The sequence below is a fragment of the Terrapene carolina genome, unplaced genomic scaffold (genome assembly GCF_002925995.2).
Source record: "Terrapene carolina triunguis isolate 2854851 unplaced genomic scaffold, T_m_triunguis-2.0 Scaffold121, whole genome shotgun sequence".
In the NCBI taxonomy this organism is placed as follows: domain Eukaryota; kingdom Metazoa; phylum Chordata; order Testudines; family Emydidae; genus Terrapene; species Terrapene triunguis.
Window position 1 is genome coordinate 1,661,021 of NW_020664472.1, and position 22,057 is coordinate 1,683,077.

Consider the following 22,057-nt stretch of genomic DNA (forward strand, 5'->3'; position numbering starts at 1 on the left):
ACTGGACTCGATGACCTCTCGAGGTCCCTTCCAGTCCTAGAATCTATAAGCTCAGGTAACCTGGCTGACACCTGACCCAAAGGACCAATAAGGGAACAAGATACTTTCAAATCTTGGGGGGGGGGGGGAAAGGCTTTTGTTTGTGCTCTTTGTTTTGGGGGATGTTCGCTCTTGGGACTGAGAGGGACCAGACATCAATCCAGGTTCTCCACATCTTTCTAAACAAGTCTCTCCTATTTCAAACTTGTAAGTAAACAGCCAGGCAAGGCGTGTTAGTTTTCCTTTGTTTTCTCAACTTGTAAATGTACCTTTTACTAGAGTGTTTATCTCTGTTTGCTGTACTTTGAACCTGAGACTAGAGGGGGGTCCTCTGAGCTCTTTAAGTTTGATTACCCTGTAAAGTTATTTTCCATACTGATTTTACAGAGATGATTTTTACCTTTTTCTTTAATTAAAAGCCTTCTTTTTAAGCACCTGATTGATTTTTCCTTGTTTTAGATCCAAGGGGGTTGGATCTGTATTCACCAGGAGTTGGTGGGAGGAAGAAGGGGGATGATTAATTTCTCCTTGTTTTAAGATCCAAGGGGGTTGGAACTGTATTCACCAGGAGTTGGTGGAAGGAAGGAGGGGGGATGGTTAATTTCTCCTTGTTTTAAGATCCAAGGGGGTTGGATCTGTATTCACCAGGGAATTGGTGAAGGTCTCTCAAGGCTACCCAGGGAAGGGAATCAGCTTTGGGATGGTGGCAGCGGACCAGATCTAAGCTGGTAGTTAAGCTTAGAAGTTTTCATGCAGGCCCCCACATTTGTACCCTAAAGTTCAAAGTGGGGAAGCAGCCTTGACAGGGCAGAGATGGGACTGTGACAAGGACAGGTTGGAGGGGATGATCAGAAGGGGTCATGTCTGTGGGAAATGGATTGAAGAATCTGTGCCCACTACAGCACTCCACTCCAGAGCCTGGAATGGAACCATTCCTCTGCTGTCAGCAAATATCTGTGAAACCAACTGGCAAAGTATGTGTCTAATCAGTATTTAGTGCTGGTCCGCATGGAGAATGAAAACATACTACTGCTATCATTAGCTCAAATGGCAGAGGCCTGGGAAGTAGATCTAAAGGTTTCAGCTCTGCATATGAACCATGTGGGAGTCAATATGAAGTCACAGGATGGAATTTCTGTTTTTTTCTGTTTGCTCTTTTAAAAGCCTAGGGAATTACACACCAAAAAAACTATATTAAAACACCGTTATTAAGGTTGAAAAGTCAAGCAGTCAAAAGTTAGGAAATATCAGAACTAAGGTTGCCTATGCAACCTTAAACCCCCCCCCCCCATGTGTATACATTATGATGGTCTTTAATTACATAATCATATGCTATTTTTCCACAGGAACCCTGTGCCATTCAATGCACAGGATCGAGCTGCTCTGAGGTGGAATTAGGGTTGTGTAATGAAGGAGGAAAAAAAATATTGAATGGCTGCTTATTAAGTGAGCACCATCCATCTGACTCCTGCAACAAATGAAGCAGGAGCCTATAGACAAAGTCTCCTTCACTATGCACCCCTGATTCATCTCCGGAGCCGGTCCATCCTGTGCATTGAATGAGGCCGTGATCCCTGTAGAAAAAATAGTATGTGATCATGTAATTAACGACTGTATCATAATGCATACACTCAAAGGATCTGAACTGAGGTTACACAAGTAACCTGAATTATGACATTTCCTACTTTTGACTGCTTGACTTTGCAATCTTAATAATGTTCTTTTAACATAGTTTTTTGTGTGTGTGTGATTATAGTTATATGATGATGGGATCATTTACCCAGTTACTCTTTTTGCTACTAACGTGAGCATTGCTTAGTCTTCTGAGCTGTCATAGGATGACAGTAGGACTGCTATAGAAATTCCCCTCTCTCAAAATTCTTTTCTTCTTTAGAACTGCAAGTCTGGGGATGCAGATTCTTGCAATCTGTGTTGACACAGGAGTCCAGTATAATACATACAAGATACTAAAATCCTCTATCCACATCTCTTTCCTACATGCTGCTCTGCCAGTATACCTTAATATTGCTCTGGGTATGCCACTTCTTGTTTTTTGGGCCACTCTTGAGATTTACATTAAGGTGCTAGTCATAATGATGTGTTTTGTGATGCAGCCACATTTCTGCAAGAAACAGGAGCAAATCTACCAAAACATTTCTTGTCAACCATGCATTTGAGGTCAGATTATGGTTACTCTAATTATTTGTATTATGATAATGTATTTGGGGTCCCATTACATTAAACTCAGAACCCACATATAGTATGAGAAGTCCCTCTCAGGAAGAACTTAAAATCTTATAGACAAGATGATAAAAGGTGGGGAAAAGGGAGGATTATTATCCCCTATTGTACAGAGAGGTTAAGTGACTTACCCTTAGTCACACATGAATTTTAGGGCAGAGCCCAGAATTGAATTCAGAGCTCCTGAGTCTAAGCCTAATGCCTTAGCCACATGATCATCCGTCCTTTCTGAGGGGTAGTACTTTTGATCTGTCTGTAAACGGAATCAGTGACATAGAGCTGCAATAGTCATATGAGCCATCCACTGCTCCTTAGTGTTAAGAATTCCTATCCAACACCTCAGGCATGCTGTCACAGATTACTAGTTACTAATTAAGATATCCACCCCCACCCCATGTGCTGTAAAAGGAAGAAATGGAAAATTTCTATGAGTGTTTTAACAGCCATCTGATTTCAGTCTCTAGTAGCTGAGAATTAAAAATCTGCCCTTGATAACATAGCAAGCCAAATGTTTATTATGGATATTTCTCCCTAGGAGGCTTACAGTGCACAGGAGAAATAAAGGTAGATACTAACAAAATTACAATAGCGGGCAAGCCAGTTGAACTAATTGGGGAAAGTTTGATTTGTCCAGTTTACCTTTTTCTATCTGTTATTACAAGACATTGGGTAAAATCCTGGCACCACTGAAGTCAGTGGCCAAACTTTCGTTGACTTCAAAGGGATCAGATTTTTTAGAAGATCAGTTTTTTGGGTGGTGTGTCCAGACAGTTGGGAACCCTCCAGGGAGGAGGAAAGCTGTGAAAGGAGCAGGAAGAACTATTTAGGAGCCATTGGTTAGGAGTTGGGGGAGTGAGAGAATCTTCAGCAGGAGCAGGGAGAGTCTGAGGGAGTTAAAAGGAAGAAAATGACAAAGGGAAAGGAAGGAGTTCAAAAAATGTCATTTGTCTAATTTGTTTGCCCAGCTGAGATTTTTTAAAGAAGGAATTCTAACTAGATTGGTCTTTAAAAATGTCAAGAGGAAACGTTATGGATACGTATAATTATGACTTTTTTCTTTCCCTTTTTTTTTACATTGACAGATTTTTTACTGTTTCACATAACATGAAATGAATTAATGTAATAAAAGCTTTCATTAACTGTATTATGTGAGTTACAGTATTACTGTTCTTGGTGGTTTGATTGCAATTTCCAGAGAAGGGCATATAGGTATTTTATCTAAGATTATACTAGGATATTTTGGTATCAGATGATTTGTATAACCTTACTTATTTCTGAAGAAACATTTTCTAAATGATGTAGACGATATAGAAACTGTTTTTTTTTTCAAATTGTGAACCAAGAGAAGATTGTTTGACAATGACTGTAGAAGGAGTTTATAGGATGGAGCATTTCTGGTAACCTGTTATGTGACCATATAAGGAAAGAAGTAAATGTGATATGTAGGGAAAACTAAAATATATTTTGATCAGTTTCCTATACTGAATATTTTTGCAAGGTATCAGCTACTCCTCAACCTTCCTATTATGGTAAAGAATCTTTTGAAGGCTTCGCCTAGCGTTTCATCTATTTTCAATCAGTTTCTGTTGCAATATGGTTTTATGCAACAGGTTTGGAGCTGGATTTATTTTCTTATCAGGGCTTAAGCAGTAAGTATTTTTGGATCACAGAATGGCAGATTTTTTTGAATCACTTCTTTCTGCACCCCTTTTAGAATTCAAGAAGGACATTTGAGGGGCATATACCACTACATCCCTTTCCCTGAACCTTACACAGAACATGGTATAGCCATTTGGGAACTTCCAGGCTGGCAAGGGTAGCACTATTGTAATTGTGTTTATATCTCAGATGGTAGTAATTATGTAATGGATCTCTTAGGCCATACTCAGAGAAACTCTTCTATTGCAACATATTAAAAACAGAACATAATGTCAGAAAAATACCAATTTCTCTCTATCTCTGGAGGAATCACAGGAGTAATTAAATTTGATTTTGGTATTTCAGGAATATTTTTTTTTTTACTGATAGCATAATAATTCTATAAATCAAATCCTGGAAGCATTTCCAGTATCATGAAGATGAAAATGATTAAGGGTTAATTGAATGTATTCTCATGGAACTAAAATCAGTCTGCTGGATATCATTAGAGACTCTTTTCCTTAGGACTTTCAGTTGCTATGCTTTAAAGTCATATTATACAAAGTTCAGGTCTAAAATTGAGTGGCCAAAAGCTGTCCACAACAATGAGAAGAGCAGATTTCTGCTATCAGTGTGCTTTCTTATGGTTTTGTCTCTAAAATACTTTAATTCCCCGGCCTTGAAAAACCTTTATATTCTAGCAATATGATATATTGAAAATCCATTTTAAGTAACTTCTAGGGTTTCTGAATAGTATTAATTATAATACACGACACAGCTGGAGTTGATGTAACAGCATTACAATCTTTCCCCTCCAACAGAACCCAGACATTGATGAGTGTCTTCTTCTCTTCTTCAAAGGCCACCTTCTGCAGGGTTCAATAACCACCCCCATCTTTAAATTTAAAAATAAATAAATAAATAAGTCCACACCAGGTAGAATGTTAAATAATCCCCAAAAAGAGAGAAAAGCCAGAATGTCCTTTAATTCTACTAGGGAGTTTGCTATTGCCAATATATCTTATGTGGAAGATGTTCAGTTTCTATAATGATTGATGGCGGTTCAAAATTCTAAAATAGAATTATTCTTTCTCTCCAAACCCTGTACAATTGGGCTTATGTTTCTAAGGCAACCTGACCCTCACTTTCATGTATTCTCCCTGGATTGATAGCTAAATAGATGCTAAGCAATATATATTTAAAGAAAAAAACGTATTAGTTAAGAAAGTAGAACTTTATGGTAGCTCAATAAGATCTCAGTGGTCTTCCATGCCCTTACCTTTACCAAGTAAAGAAAAGCCTCTTCTATTGTAGACACAATAAACATATAAAGCTTCCCTTCAAAATGAACCTGGAGCCTAGGTGGATAAATTAAGGCATTCTGGACTGTGAATTTTAAGTTCAGTTTTCTTAGCTGCTGTGGATGTGAGCAGGCACTTCAGTATAGTCAAGGAGGGCATAGAGAAAGGTGAGTTTTATATATATGACATCCAGCCATTCTTGCTGCTTTTAAAATTCTGTTATATTCCCACACCATGAGAAAGGTAATGATTATGGACTTTGTTCACTGATCTACCTCCAAACAGCTTTCAATACAGGTAGTTAGCAGTCCGGTTTATGTGAACTGTTTCTGATCTTCCCCTCAGCACTTATCTTTGAGTCTATGATTCCTGTACTCTGGATCCTCTGTCCATTCTTTAGTTCTTCCGCCTGTCATCTGTTATGTTTGATCCTTCAAAATGTCTTCTTAGCTGAGGCTTGTAAACTTTGTATTGCTCTTGGTCATGGCATTTTGGTGGTCTCAGTAGCCATGTATGCAAGATATGCATTCTCTGCTCAGTCATTTAAGAGACTGCAATAAGAGAACCAGGGTCGGGGGCAATAAAAACAGTTTGCAAAGACTCTGATGAAGCAGTACCTCCAGGCTTGAAGAAATTGTTCAAGCTTTTTAGTATTCGGATGTCATAATGCGGACAACAACCACCAAAATATGAAGGCATGGAGCGGGGGGAATTAGAGAAGGGCCTGCAACAACTCTTTATCACAGCTGGCATGCAGAAGGCCCAAACTGAGTGGTCAGTGCAATGTGTGGGGGAAATGATTTGCAGATCAGAGCAGCAAAGCAGCCCAGAGCTGTCCCATCTCATGTTTCCTTTCTGTTTTATAATGTGTGACACTGTCCATGGATCTCTCAAATATATAAAAAATCTTTACTGGGTACATTTTCCCCACTGACATTATCAAAACAATTCAGAAAGGGCCCACTGAATAAAGATTACAGACCAAACTCACTAGTAAGTGGTAAGCAAAGGAGGAAGGGCGATGAAGCACAACTCTTCTAAGTCATCTCCATCAAGTTGTTTGGTCCCTGTGACCAATTTAAAGGCCATATGGATGACCTTTATCAAACTCAGTGCTTACTCTTTAACAACATTTACACTGGTGTTCTCTAACACCCTCTGTAGTGACCCACACCACTAATTAAAACACAGCCACAGGAAAGAGACACATTATAATTGTAAACTTTCACACGTAAAAAAGTACTCCATTTGTATGATATACAGGATCCAATGTCAAAATACATTAGTGTTTACAGCCACGATTTGCAAGCTGTAATCTAGCCTGTTTTATGGAGTGTAAGCAAAACTACCAGTCCCAGCTGCAGTATGTATTTATTGCTTTACATTTCTAACCCTTTGAAACAATGTAAATCTGGAGAAAACTTGTAACTGAGCCAATGGCTAAAGTTTGGATTATTTAAAATATAATATTTTGTAAAGCACAAGGTATCGCTGTGTGGGAACTATGGCCTGATATTCAAAAGTATGAATCATCTGTTAAAGATTGGGGTGTGGGGCCCAGTATTCCCAGGAGCTAATAGCCAATGGGAGATGAAGGTACTCAGTACCTCTGAAAATCAGGTCATTGATTAATTACTTAAAGAGAATAAATGATACTGTATGCAGGAGGCTACTGGTGTTATTCCCAGGATGTATTTCCAATAATACATACAAATTCTGAGATGAGGCCTAGACAGGCACTTGCTACCAGCAACCTGAAATATATCTACTAAAAGTTACCAGAAATATAACAACAATATGAGAACACTCCAAGTACAAGTCACAGATGTATCTGAGTTTGGGGAACAGCTTGAATCTCATGCTGTTCTCTGCTTTCTTCATGTGGTTTGCTGGCTTTTCAATGGTTTGGGTGTCTGGATTGCTTGATCTGTGTCTCAGCTGACTAACGCTATGGACTTTCTCACAGTCTTCTAGTAATTGTAGGTTGCCTCTCCTATCTAGTCAAACATTTCATGGAAAGCCAATTTTAACACTGACAACATATCCTCATCTTAAGTAGCAGAGAGCTACATCACTCCTCTTTTTCTTTGTTTTTTTTTTAACAGTCCTGTTAGCTGCTCCTTTCTTAGTGTAACCTCCTGCCCTGTAATTGTGGTTGCTGTCACTTATTAACCAGAGTTACAGCCAGCTTATATTTCCTCTCTTTTTGACTCTGGACAAGGAGAAGCTGGTCCTGGAGTTAATCAAAAGCACTGCAATGCCTGGTAAAATGAGAAAGATGATCTGGACCGACGCCTTCAATATTTTTATTTTCTTACCTTGCAGACGAACCACCCTTGTGATTCAAAACACTGTTATATGTGTTTGTTTCTAGAAGCACCAAAACCCTGCTGTACTGACCCTTGGGATCCCCCTGCTATCCATCCCAAGCCAACTTCTTCCCCTTGTTATTTTGAATTCCCACAAGTTTAAACCCATGGTTCCATCATAGCATGTGTTCTTCCTGGATTTATTCTGTTAAAAAGACTGGGACACATTTTAATAGACGTCTTTCTATAAACCCTGAGGGGAAAGTTATTCAAAATTATAGTATCTATGTAATAGAATGTACTACCAGGAATAAATGGAAAATATTTCAGTTTTACTGGAACAGTAGTGATGTGTGAAATCAAGTTCAGATAGTTTAGAATTGAAACTATAAGTGATTTTAATTTCTGTGCAAGTGAATCCTAGTAATTTTTAAAAATCACAAACAATTTTGGGTAGAAGTTTTTACAGAACAAGCATAATCCAGTTTTCCCTTGTAATTGTACCCCAAAGCCTTGATCTTCCCAGCCTGATATCAGTAATATGTAATACTGATATGTATTACTACAGATACTTAATTTGAACTACTTAATGCAGCTTTACTGCGATAACAGCCAACTTCAAAGAATACATTCCCTCTGTAACCCCAATAAATTCACAGGGCTGAGAAATGATATTTTCACTGAAGTTTAACCATTTCCTGTGGAAGATGCAATATGTCAGACAACAGGGAAAAGCTTGTGAATGCTAATTCATGAGCTTGTAATATAAATGATGTGTGATGTAGTTTCAGAGATCTAACAAAAAAGGTATTTCTCATAATCTGTATATTCCTACGAATTTTGATTTGTAAATCCAAATTACCATGAGATGATTAAATCATCTGATAAACTCACCTATCATGGATTTCAATAGCATTCTCTCTGCATTTCCGAATGAAGTCTATAATAATTAGAGAGATATAATGCATTGGTTTTTTTTTTAATATTTTCCTGTTAATTTAGTGCTTTTGAAAGGTATCAAGCTTGAAAGTCTTGGAAACTGAAATCTTCTATATCTGTAGAACAGGAAGAATACACACAGTGGCAATGCAAGATTCTCAACACCACTCTTATATAATATAAGCCAATATAATTCTGTACTGACGGGGCAGTATTTGTACCTCTTTAGAATGGTAGAAAATAGATCACTCTTCATGCCTCTTCACTCTTCCTGGCTTCTTTCTGAAACTACCAGCAAGCTATCAGGTATAATGTGAGAGCTGCCTGCTAGAAACTGAACTGAGACTATAAAATTCATTTCACATAGGTCACCAAACAGATATCAGTGAGTAACTTTTGGATACTACTAATCCGGATGGATTTGAACCTAGAAGTGGAAGGTCTGTGGTCTCAGTTCAGCAAGGTACTTACACATGGGCCTAATTTTAAGCATGGGCATAGTGCCTTGATATGCTTAACGCAGGCACAAGTTTAATGCCTTACTAAATCAGGCCCTAAGACCCTTAACCCTGGTACCATGCCTTCATTTTCTGTTTGTATTACACCTAGCACATGTTGGACACTATTGGAAACTAATAATAAATAACAGCATGCTTACTTCATCTTGATAAAAATAGATCTTTAGTTACTTTGGTGAGGGGCACATTAAAAATAGATAATCTTATTGACTTCATGCGTGTGAAGTTATGCACGTCTAAGTGTTTGCAGGATCGGGCCTTTGTTCATTTTAACCCAGCAAAGGATAACAAAGAAAGCAGATGGGGAGTAGTAGGATGAGAAATACAATAGGGAAAGATAAGTACAAGCATAAGTGTTTGCAGAATCAGAGCATTAGGCTGTAAAATCTTCTGGGCAAGGTCCTTACATGGTCTGTAAAGCACCATGAGCACCTATGGGACTTTTCAAAAAAAAAAATAAAAAAAAAATAGACTTGACATCCTCACAGCAGCAAGTCCTCATTTCCCAGTGTAAATAGTTTGACAGGGAGTTACATAAATACATGGTGATACTGATTATAATGTGGATATGATACAGATTTATCCATAACTGTAGCCTCTGAGGGGCATATATATTTCCCAATTGATTTGAGCCATTTGCAGTGATAATTTATTTTTTTCATATCTTAATCATCTTGTGAGTCTACATAAAGTGTTTTGCCATCTCTCTAACTGGTGAAAATACAATGAAAATCCTGGGTGTGGGGCAGGGGAGGGAAACTATATGATGAACTATAATAGCTAGCATGGAAAATTGCTTTTTACCTCGCCATATTCTTTTCCAATAACCCTTTTTTCACATTATCTTTTAATACTCTAAGACATGGGCAGCATGTGACTCCTGAATTTGGGGAGGGTAGGCGTCAGCGCTGGAAGCTCCCTAGAAGTGGGGAGGGTCCTCTGGCAACCGGACTATGGCCCAACTCCCAGCTCCACCCCGAGGCCTGCCCAAGCTCCTCCCCCCAAAGCCACACCCACGCTCTGCCCCAGGCCCCGTTCCTGCTCAGCCACCTGCTCCAAAATGCCCCCACCTGTGCCTCACTGCCCCCGTCCCCTTAGGTCCCCCCCGCGCGCCCCTCTCCACCCCATCTCTCTATGGCCCCCGGCCACACCTCTCCACCCCCTCCCTCAAGGCCCCCCAGCCCACCATTGATGCCTCTCCACCCCCCTTCCCCGAAGTAGGGTTGCCAACTTTCTAATTGCACAAAACCGAACACTCTAGCCCCACCCCTTCCCCGAGGCCCTGCCCCGCCCCTTCCCCAAGGCCCTGCCCCCCTGCTCACTACATTTCCCCTCCCTTGGTGGCTCGTTCTCTCCCACCCTCACTCACTTTCACTGCGGTAGGGTGGGGCTTAGGGGTGGGAGGGGGTGAGGGCTCTGGGCTGGGGCCAGGAATGAGGGTTTTGGGGTACAGGAGGGGGCTCTGGGTTTGGGGGGGCTCAGGGCTGGGGCAGGGGGTTGGGGCTCAGGGTTGGGGTGCGGGCTTACTTCCAGTGGCTCCCAGTCTGTGGTGTGGAGCTAAGGCTGGCTAGTCCCTACCTGTCCTGACACTGCGTTGCGTGCGCCAGCAGGTCCGGCGCTAGTTGGCAGCAGGGCAGGAGGCGCCGCATGCTGCTCTCAGCCGCATGCATCACTCTCCCAGTTCCTGGCCAATGGGAATGTGGAGCCGGCGCTCGGGGCAGGGGCAGCGCGCAGAGCGGAGAGGTACAAGCAGTGGATGAGGGGTTCGGGGGAAGAGGCAGAGCGAGGGCAGAATCTCGGGGGCAAGAAACGGAGCGGGAGTGGGAAGAGGAGCAGCATGGGTGGGGCCACAGAGGGAGAGGACAAGTGGGAGTGGGGCCTCAGTGCGGAGCGCAGGTGGGGCTACAGCCCTTTCGGTGGCAGCACTCCAAAGGCAGCAGGCCAGTGTGCCTCCGGAGGGAGATGTACTATATCCTGTTTCGGGAGGCTTAGCCTCCCCTGGCCTTTTATACCCTCCTCCCATGCTCTAAGTTGAGTTTCTGGTCTTTAATACATTGTAAGACTCTAACCAGTTTTGTCTAGTTTTTTGCTTCTGTACAATGAACAATCTGTAAACCTGAAACTGGAATTTAATGTGAACCTGCAAACACTAGAAGTCTTGATTTCCAACCATCTGTCTCCTGAGTCACGTGGATGGCAGGCATTTCATTAGATGGGCTAGTTTAACTAGAAAAAGGTTTTGGCAGAGCCTATATCTTTCTGGGCCAGTAAAAAGAGATAATGGTGAAAGTCAGTCATGTGGCTTATAATAGACTGTCCCTAAAGGCCATTATGGTTTAACACTCATTTTCTTTTTAATGTTAGAATCCCTTATTTTTATATAGAAGCACGTGGTTTAGTTCATTGAGTTGGCAGGTGGCAGCAATCCTTGATTGTATGCTGCCAATGCACAAAGGAAAACCATGGTAATCCACTCCAGTGCTTTTTCAAGAGTTGTTGCATATGCTTTTCTGTATAACGTTCTACATATATCTCGCTGTACTAATAAAACTCACAGGGGTATACATTTTATTTTTTGCAGAGAGTATCAAAAAACTCAATTAACAATCACATACAACATGGCCATAAATAGCAATCAAAAACCCAGTCATGCAAAGCACATATTCTTATCCAGGCTACTTTTAATTTGCCTGGTCTTAACTATTAATATCTTAGTCATTTAACCTACACTTAACCTTAAAATGAAATGCTGGCAATTTTCATGTTCAGTGTTACACCAGCTTTTAAAAAAGAAAACATACCCATTGAAATTTGTTTCCATAGCCATCTGTGCTATCAAATTGCATTCAAATATAAATTGAATTGTAATAATAGTGATTTATCTGTTCCCTTAATTTGACAAGCAATTACGTCCACATCCTCAAAAGTATTTAGGCTCCTATCTTCCACTTTTGAGGATCTGGGCCTTAAGCCCTAATTCTCAGTTATTCTGCCCCTGGACTTGGGGTAGGAATGGAGTGGGGAGTGTGGCTTCTAGTTACCTTTGTGCTCCCTGTATTCTGGAACAATAGCGAGCATGCCTGGACTCCAGCGTAATTTAGAGCTGTCTCTAAATTACATGGCCCTCTGTGTGTCCTAAAAAGCAGAGATCAGTCATGGTGAAGTGCATTATAGACAAGCCCCTGGCCCTGGGCCCTGACATGCTGCTTCTTCTGGAGGATGGTAGCAAGATTGACATGGAGCATTTAAGCCAGTACCCCACAGTCTTGGGAAGGCCTTGCGTACAGGAAGTATTCTCAGCTGTCTGTTTTCACCCACTTTATTACCCCTTTATGCTGTCAGAGTGGCATAAAAGGGCCTTACATTGGAATCCACAGCATCTGTATAGAGTAATTGGGTTATGCAGATAGAGTACGGTGGGATTGGGTTATGAAATCCAACTTCCCTCACCCCGGGTAACCCAGGGCGAGTGAGCAAGACTGAACAGAATCCTTTCCCTGCTGTGGCTGCAGCAAATTGCACAGATTGTTGGAACTCCTGGATCTACATTAATGCAGATTCCATGGTCTTTTCCCTGGCCACTCAGCACTGCAGCTTTTCATGCTGGTCTATGCGGGGCCACTGTGGAAGTCCGTTCTGTGGCACGTAGTACACCAATACCAATGGCATGTGGTACACCAATAGTGTTTATCTAAGGTATTGCAATATTGTATTCAAAAGGCGATTTGTGCTGTCTAAAAGCAACACTTTAGCCAGCAATTGACAGGGTGCAGCTTTCCAAACAACTGTGTCTACTCCAAACTATTAGCACATATCATAAACACAATCTATTTCACACCTCTTTTTCTGAACTATTGCAACATGGAATGGAAGTACTCAGATTATGGATGCATTAGAAATATTGACTGGAGACAAATTAGAAATTCACCCTGGGTGTCCCTTTTTACACATGCTTTCTCAGAAATATTGTGGGAGCCCCAACAGAACCTGTTTCTATGGTGAGAGATGAATGCTGTCCATTAATATGAATATTTGCTTGCATCCAGTTATAAATGATTTAATCATATAAACATGTATCAACTCTGTATGCAGTGAAATTTGAATTTAATGTTTTGGCTAAGTGGATTAAAAATCACTTTCTGAAAGCCATTTCCTTTTTGGCGCTGATGTTTGCCTCATGCTTACACTGTGGATACTGAGTTGTAAGGATCAGACTGGAAGCAATTTCTTTGAAGTTTTTAAAGGTAGAAAATAATTTCTTACTTTTGTGAATGCAGCTCTGCTGCAGGTAAATTAGAATGTTACAGCTGTGGGAATGCCAATTATAGCCAATTGTAACCTGAAAGACATGCCTTTGCATTAAAATTCCTAGCAGGACTTTTTTCTGTTCTTGCAATATGTAGAGCTTGTTTAGATTATATATGTCTGAGTTGGGAAATCTGAGTACAGTGATCAATCACATGTGATCAAAATGGAAGCTTGCTAAATCCATCCTGACAACAAGATTTCGCTATAAATGTCTTCTAATGTTACTAAAATCTGTTGTTATTAATGTTACTAAAATCTGATATCAGATCAAACATGAAGAACTTGGAAAAAAATAACATTCAGAACCAGATTTAATTTACTTTAAAGTTTGGGATTCAGATCTAAGGCCAGATCTGGGATAGGATTCAGGATAGGATTTGATGGCACTAAAGTCTTGTGAGATTTTGACTCCAAATGCTAGAATTCTTGCAAAACCCATCTGAGCTTGTGAGATTACTGACATCTTGAAAAGTAGAAATTTCACGAGATTAGCTCCTGCTGCTGCTATGATATTTCCACCATTTTAGTCTCTAATCCTGAAAGAATTTTTTTTGTGTGAGATTTCAGCCTACTCGAGATCACAGTAAATGTCCCAAAATAGCTTCTTTCCAAATTCTGAGATGACTAAGAACAAACACCAGAGAGCTGAATTTAATTCCAGAGATTTAAATCTAACTTCCCATCATAAGAACATAAGAACGGCCGTACTGGGTCAGACCAAAGGTCCATCTAGCCCAATATCCTGTCTACCGACAGTGGCCAACGCCAGGTGCCCCAGAGGGAGTGAACCTAACAGGTAATGATGAAGTGATCTCTCTCCTGCCATCCATCTCCACCCTCTGACAATCAGAGTCTAGGGACACCATTCCTTACCCATCCTGGCTAATAGCCATTAATGGACTTAACCTCCATGAATTTATCCAGTTCTCTTTTAAACGCTGTTATAGGCCTAGCCTTCACAACCTCCTCAGGTAAGGAGTTCCACAAGACTGTGTGCTGTGTGAAGAAGAACTTCCTTTTATTTGTTTTAAACCTGCTGCCTATTAATTTCATTTGGTGACCCCTAGTTCTTGTATTATGGGAATAAGTAAATAACTTTTTCTTATCTACTTTCTCCACATCACTCATGATTTTATATACCTCTATCATATCCCCCCTTAGTCTCCTCTTTTCCAAGCTGAAAAGTCCTAGCCTCTTTAATCTCTCCACATATGGGACCTTTTCAAAACCCCTAATCATTTTAGTTGTCCTTCTCTGTACTTTTTCTAGTGCCAGTATATCTTTTTGGAGATGAGGAGACCACATCTCTACGCAGTATTCAAGATGTGGGCATATCATCAATTTATATAAGGGCAATAATATATTCTCCTTCTTATTCTCTATCCCCTTTTTAATGATTCCTAACATCCTGCTTGCTTTTTTGACCGCCTCTGCACACTGTGTGGACGTCTTCAGAAAACTATCCACGATGACTCCAAGACAGGATACTGGGCTAGATGGACCTTTGGTCTGACCCAGTATGGCCGTTCTTATGTTCTTATGTACATCCTCTTTGGAACCCCCCTTCAGGTAGTTGAAGGCTGCTATCAATTCCCCCCTCACTCTTCTTTTTTTCAGAATAAATAACCCCAGTTCCCTCAGCCTCTCCTCATAAGTCATGTGTCCCAGCCCCCTAATCATTTTGTTGCCCTCTGCTGGTATCTCTCCAATTTGTCTATATCCTTTCTATAGTGGGGGCCCCAAAACTGGACACAATACTCCAGGTGTGGCCTCACCAGTGCCAAATAGAGGGAAATAATCACTTCCCTCAATCTGCTGTCAGTGCTCCTACTAATACAGTCCAATATGCCGTTGGCCTTCTTGGCAACAAGGGCACACTGCTGACTCATATCCAGCTTCTCATCCACTGTAATCCCTAGGTCCTTTTCTGCAGAACTGCCGCTTAGCCGGTCGGTCCCCAGCCTGTAGCAGTGCATGGGATTCTTCCTTCCTAAGTGCAGGACTCTGCACTTTTCCCTGTTGAACCTCATCAGATTTCTTTTGGCCCAATCCTCCAATTTCTTTAGGTCACTCTGGACCCTATCCCTACCCTCCAGTTTATCTATCTCTCCCACCAGCATAGTGTCATCTGCGAACTTGCTGAGGGTGCAATTCATCCCATCATCCAGATCATTAATAAAGATATTGAACAAAACCGGCCCCAGGACCCTGGGGCACTCCACTTGATACCAGCTGCCAACTAGACATCACTACCCGTTGAGCCCAACAATCTAGCCAGCTTTCTATCCATCTTATAGTCCATTCATCCAATCCATACTTCTTTAACTTGCTGGCAAAATCGTATCAAAACTTTTGCTAAAGTCAAGATATATCACATCCACCACTTTCCCCATATCCACAGAGCCAGTTATCTCATCATAGAAGGCAATCAGGTTGGTCAGGACTGACTGGCCCTTGGTGAATCCATGTTGACTGTTGCTGATCACCTTCCTCTCCTCCAAGTGGTTCAAAATGCATTCCTTGAGGACCTGCTCCATGATTTTGCTGGGGACTGAAGTGAGGCTGACTAGTCCGTAGTTCCCCGGGTTCTCTTTCTTCCCTTTTTAAAATATGGGCACTATATTTGCCTTTTTTCCAATCGTCTGGGACCTCCCCCAATAGTCACGAATTTTCAAAGATAGTGACCAATGGCTCAGATCCCAGTGGTATTATACAATAGAACCTCAGAGTTACGAACACCTCTGGAATGGTGGTTGTTTGTAACTCTGAAATGTTCGTAATGCAGAACAAAACATTATGGTTGTTCTTTTAAAAGTTTACAACTGAACATTGACTGAAAGCAACTTTGAAACTTTACTATACTGAAGAAAAATGCTGTTTTCCCTTTATTTTTTAGTAGTTTACATTTCATACAGGACGGTACTGTGTTTGCTGTTACCTGATTGCAAATGAGGTGTGTGGTTGACTGGTCAGTTTGTAACTCTGGTGTTCACAACTCTGAGGTTCTACTGTATTTCCTTAGTTTCTTCCTTCAGGAATGTCCATTTTTAACTTTTTAAAATATATTTCCTAAGCCCCTCTTCACTTTCTGAAACTTTGTCTTTTTCTTTATTGGCCAAATTCTGCTCTCATTGAAATCAGTCCCAAATCTCCCTAACTTCAGTGGGAGTAAATAGGGACTCTAGAAAAGTAGCCATGTTTATATATGATCATAGGTACACCATATACTTACAGTCTGCACTCTACACAAGGAGATGAAAATCACCATATTCTAACACACCTAGGTTCCAGTGTGTTGGTGGTGAGAGATCTGAGCCTGTGCCTAAATCAAGGATGGGCAAACTTTTTGGGCCGAGGGCCACATCCGGGAATAGAAATTGTATGGCGGGCCATGAATGCTCACAAAATTGGGGTTGTGATGTGGGAGGGAGCTCTGGGCAGGGGAGTAGGGTGCGAGGGGGGGTGAGGGCGCTGGGGTGGGTCTGAGGATGAGAAGTTTGGGGTGTAGGAAGGTGCTCAGGGCTGGGACAGAGGGGTTCAGAGGGTGGGAAGGGGATCAGGGCTGGGGCGGGGGTTGGGGCGCGAGAGGACACTCAGGGGTGCAGGCTACAGGCGGCGCTTACCTCAAGCGACTCCCGAAAGCAGCGGCATGTCGCCTCTCTGGCTCCTACGTGGAGGCACGGCCAGCCAGCTCTGCTGCATGCTGCCCCATCCGCAAGTGCCACCCCTGCAACTCCCATTGACTGTGGTTCTTGGCCAATGGGAGCTGCGGGAGCAGTGCTTGGGGTGGGGGCAGTATGCAAAGCGAAGCCCCCTGGCTGCTCCTATGCATAGGAACCGGAGGGGGGACATGCCGCTGCTTCTGGGAGCAGCCTGGAGCAGCCCCCGACCCTGCTCCCTGGCTGGAGCACTGGAGTGGGGCCATGCCGCTGCTTCTAGGAGCCATGTGGAGTGGCCCCCAATCCTGCTCCCTGGCTAGAGTACTGGAGCGAGGCAAGCCCCAGACCTTGGGAGCTCTAGGGCAGGATTTAAATGGCTGGAGGGCCACATCTGGCATGTGGCCATAGTTTGCCCTCCCCTGGCCTAAATAGTAGACTACTGCATGATTTGTAAACTGTAGCATGGCATGGGGCCATTATTATATTTACGACATTGCCCTCTTTTCCACCAAGAAGCCATTCAGTGGACTCCCCAGGCACAATATACAATTAGCCTATTTTTAAGTCCTCAGCTAATTTGCTGCAGCTCTTTGTTCTACAATTTTGCAGCCAGTCCTATCAATGAAGTTTGCTAATCATTGGGATGTTAGTGCTTGCATGCATTCAGACATCCTATGTACAAAACTCTTTAACCACTATAGTAAAGGGCTTTTTTGGGGGCGAGGGGAAGTAACTACATAGATTTATGGCATGTGGTTTGTACTTTGCACTCTTTTTAAAATTCCTTGAGAATTGTGCTTGACAAAATAACTGCTCTTAACAGTATACTTCTTACATTTATATAGTGTACTTTAATGATAGAAAATGGATGTCCCATGGATAAAATTACATGCTTTGCACACCACTGTGTCCTGTCTCAAGGATTTAAGACCAGTAATCTTTTAAAAATTGATCATTAGTCGCTTATCTTTCATAATGTTGCCATTGGCTGGTAGTTTGGTAAATGGATAAATTAAAAGAAAAAAAGAAGAGGAGGAAAAAGTAGGTAACACTTTGTGGGGATAGTATTAGACATGAATAAGGAGTGGGCAGGAGAAATATATCTGATACAAGGGGTTTCACGAGCACCGGAAATCTAACTTGGAAAAAGAATAGTTCAAACACATAGAGAACTCAGGTCACATTCATTCCTGGGGCAGTGCCATCAAAAACCATGACGTTACACCCTATATAAATATTACCAACTATCACAAAATGCTGCAGCCTCCTGCACATTTTGGATAAGCAATTTCCACTCCATTGTGTTCTGTCATGTTGATGTTAACTGAAAGCTGTAGCCATTTTGCTCATCTAAAGAGCCTGACATTCCAAAGTTAATGTAAAATTATTTTAATCTTTATTTCTGAATTAGCTGTTTTGAGAGGTGGTACCTTCTCTTTTGATATATCAGTTCTAGTTTGGTGAAAATGGGTAGAATTCCACCAGTGGATAGTCTGATTTGTGGAGAAGTAATATTTGATATCACAAGCTGCAAAGTTTGTTTATAGAGCCAAAAGTCTTCTAGTGATTGAAGAGCTAAATTCATGTATAAGGCTGGAATTTGGTCCAGTATTTTTAATTGCAAAAATCTGCTTTATGGGTTCTAGTTAACATTAATAGATGTGTTTAAATTTATAATTGGTACCTACCTATCTCTTTACTGACTTTACATCTTTGGAAGATGCTAAAAGTAAGTTATGTTATTCCTAAAGTCAGGAATATTTTAACTCCTGAAATTGACTTCAGTTAAACAGTTTCAGACAATTTATCAGGATATATTGTATTTTGTGCTATTTTTTTCATGTTTTGGCCAGAGCACAGTAATTAGGAAGATAGACGTTTTCACACTGGATCAGACATGTGTCCAGTATCCTGTCTCGGACAGTGGACAGCACCGGCTTCTTCGAAGGAAAGTGCAAAAGCAAACAAATGAACAAAAACATACACATACACCGCTCTGCAGAAGAGAGTTACTGAATAACATCCCCACAGGGAAAGTTTCTTGGTTTAAAACTCATTAGTTAACAACTGGCTTATCCCAAAGAATGCAGTTTAGACTAGAGATGGTAAATAAAGATCGGGGTGGGGGAGGTAATTCCTCAAATGCTCTCAATTGCTCAAAATTTAAATTTTGAAATTTGAAATTTCTTAAATTAAAAAAAAAGTTTGTGTTATGTTTTTTCAGTCCTTAGTATTATACCTCTGGATGTTCTTATTATCCAGTCCTTGCCCAAACCTTTTTGAATCCTGATAAGGTCTTGGATTTCCAGCCTCTGAAATGCAGATATTTTTTTTTACACGTGTATGGGATCCAGTGCCTCCTAAGTTAAATGCATCAGTCCACAATAGATTGTACTAAATCCATCTTTTGGAATTTGGCAAGTATGGTTATTGGGACAGAACTGCAAACTTAGTCCTCTCTGTTGCAGAGGGGAAAGTGTTTCAAAAGAAATGATTTTCAAATCTCTGCACATCATGGGTGTTGCCAAGATTCTGCCCTTTCACAAATGGAGATCTCATGCAGTAAGGAATGCACATGGTCAGTTGATTTCCAAGAGATGCCATACCCTCAAACTTGCTTGTAATAATTTTAAGCATTTTTTGTTAATTCCAGCTGTCTGTAGTGTGATAGTTGAAGATCTACACAATCATTTTATATATATTTGTATCCTCATAACATTTGCTGCAATGCTATTTTAGGGAAACGTGTTTTCTATACAGGACAGCTTCCCGAGGGATGAGCTAGTTAGAAACAAACATATTCCCACATGCCTCTAAAAAGTGGATTGGACATAATAAACCTAGAGACGAACACCACAGGATACTGGGAAAAGAACAAATGTATGATCATATATGGGAGTCCCTGCCCAGAGACCAGAGACTTTTTTGGGAGATCAGAGGATGCTGCAGCTCTCAGGGAGCCATCTATAAACTGAGGAGAGAACACAAGGTGAAAAGGGCAGCCGTGGATTCTAATGTGAAGTTACTGTAAGCAGCCTTTAACCTTTGTAATTTATTTTCCATGACCCACAGTAGCACATGTGCTCCAGCTGCATTCACAGGAGAGGAAGAATAAATGATTTTCTTTTGTTTTGTTTCCCCTCATCTTCTTAAAACAGCCCTGCTGTTTAACCAAACAAACCATTTGAATTAGACTGTTAACGTTTAAGGGGACTAGTTCTGCCTACCAATGTGGTGAGAGGAGAAAGTCACAACCCTTGGAAGAGGGAAGAACAGGTTTTTATATAGAAGGGGAACGTCAATCTTGATGTCTAGGTGCTTGACTTAGAATGTCAATGTCACAGACAAGGTCTGCAGCTCCTGCTTTAACAGGCACCACGAACAACTGGATAGGGCTCCAAATTGGCTTACAAAGACCTTGGGGTACCAAAGTATGCTGCTCTCACAATACTTCAAAGCTCATAGCTGGCTACCTAGTCATTTTCTTACCCGAAGTACTGTACATTGAGCATCTTATTGTCGAGGATTCCTCCATTTGCCCACATGCCACCCCAATTACTGGTGACTGGCCACTGTTTTTTTCTCCCAATTTGATAACCCCAACTATGGATGCTGTGGAGATAAATACATTTATGAACTCAAATTTATCCATGTCTGTAGGGATCTGTGAGGTGGTGCTTTTTCAGAAACTCCCTCTCTGACAGTCCACTCCCCAGAAAGCACACAGAACTACTCCTCTTTAGCCTAGTTCACGTTCATATATTTCTATGGTTTGTTGGCCTTAGTGTTGCCTGCTAAAAGTTGAAATAATGTGAGCAGTCAGTGTATTGGACTTGATTCTCCATTTCCTTTCATGTTCTGAAGTCAATAACACCTCTGGAAAGTGGCTAATAAGTTTAAAAGGTAGCACCTTACATTCACTTTGTACTGATGTAAATGACTAAACAAAATATAAGGGAATGGAGAATCAGGTCCATAGGATATAGGACTTTTTCTCTCTCAGTTACACAGAGAAATAAGGAACAATTAGAAAAGTGATATAAAGGAAAAGGCATTGGGAAAATTGGAGAATGTGAATTTCACAGAAGAGTTAATAAGACAGAAGCAGCAGATATAAATATGAGAAATGCCTGTGGCCTCATTTCTAGTGGTGAAAATACCAGAAAGTTACCTGTTAATAACTTGAAGTCTAATAAAGAAGACAGAGAATAAATAGAAAAGTCTATGGATGAAATGACATTACCAGCATTATTTTGAGAGTAGAGGTATCTTATAAGACATAAAACCTTTAAAGTTCATATGCTAAGATCAACATGAACAAATGAGTTTTGCCTCTGCTTTATTTTTTGGTCATGCCATAAGCTTTTTGAAAAAGATGCAAGGTATAATTACTGAATTATGTAGCATTATTAAAGAATTGCATGATGGAAATCAAAAGGAAGCACAGAAAAATTCTTAATCAACTGTTTTCTTTTTGGGGGGAATGGGAGATTAGACAAATGGGAAAACAACTCTGTGTAGAGAATGTGAGAAGATTGCTGCTAATAATTATTCAAAAAAAAGGACTTGCTATCTAGGGACTGTCTGAATCTCAGTAAGGAATTAGTATAATTGAAGGTAAATAATACAGTCACATGGTATTTTTCAATGTCCGAACAATGAAGTTTGCTCCAACACAGCTTTTTTTTTTTTAATATAATCCTTTTTGTAATATTATTCAGAAGATCTTGGGGGCATTCTGAATCTATTTTGCTTTCCAGTAAAATTTTCCACATTCATGGCAGTGGGTGTTAATTAGCAGGTGGGGGGCTGACATGGGAAGAGATCATCATTTGGGATTCTTATCCAGAACTCCAAATCAGAAAAGGGGCTGAACCAAACCATCCAGATCCAACAAACTTGGAGAAAATTCAGAGCTGAATCCATATATGACCCTTGGAATTAAATATCCATCTCCACACAGAATTTTTCCCCCATTCAGTAAGAATATCAACTAGCTTTGCACAAAGACAGATTTTCAAATATGGACAGACACAAAAAAGCACATCATGTAACAACTCCTCTGCACAGCTCTCAGCAACAGAGTTTGAACCCAGAAGCTGTGG

At 40.9% G+C, this 22,057-nt stretch overlaps 1 protein-coding gene across 21 annotated transcripts in view; it reads left to right on the forward strand.

The window, feature by feature from the left end:
- Window positions 1–22,057, forward strand: part of LOC112126064 (neurexin-1) — a 1,188,344-nt gene that overhangs the window by 637,323 nt on the left and 528,964 nt on the right. Inside the window, exon 18 of one of the 21 annotated variants that reach the window (XM_026652582.1) lies at window positions 3,363–3,388. The exons of the other annotated variants lie outside the window; for them this stretch is intronic. Within the exon in view, the coding sequence (XP_026508367.1) occupies window positions 3,363–3,388 (26 nt within the window). Of the gene's footprint in view, window positions 1–3,362; window positions 3,389–22,057 lie in introns of those variants that run through there. 21 annotated transcript variants of the gene reach the window in all.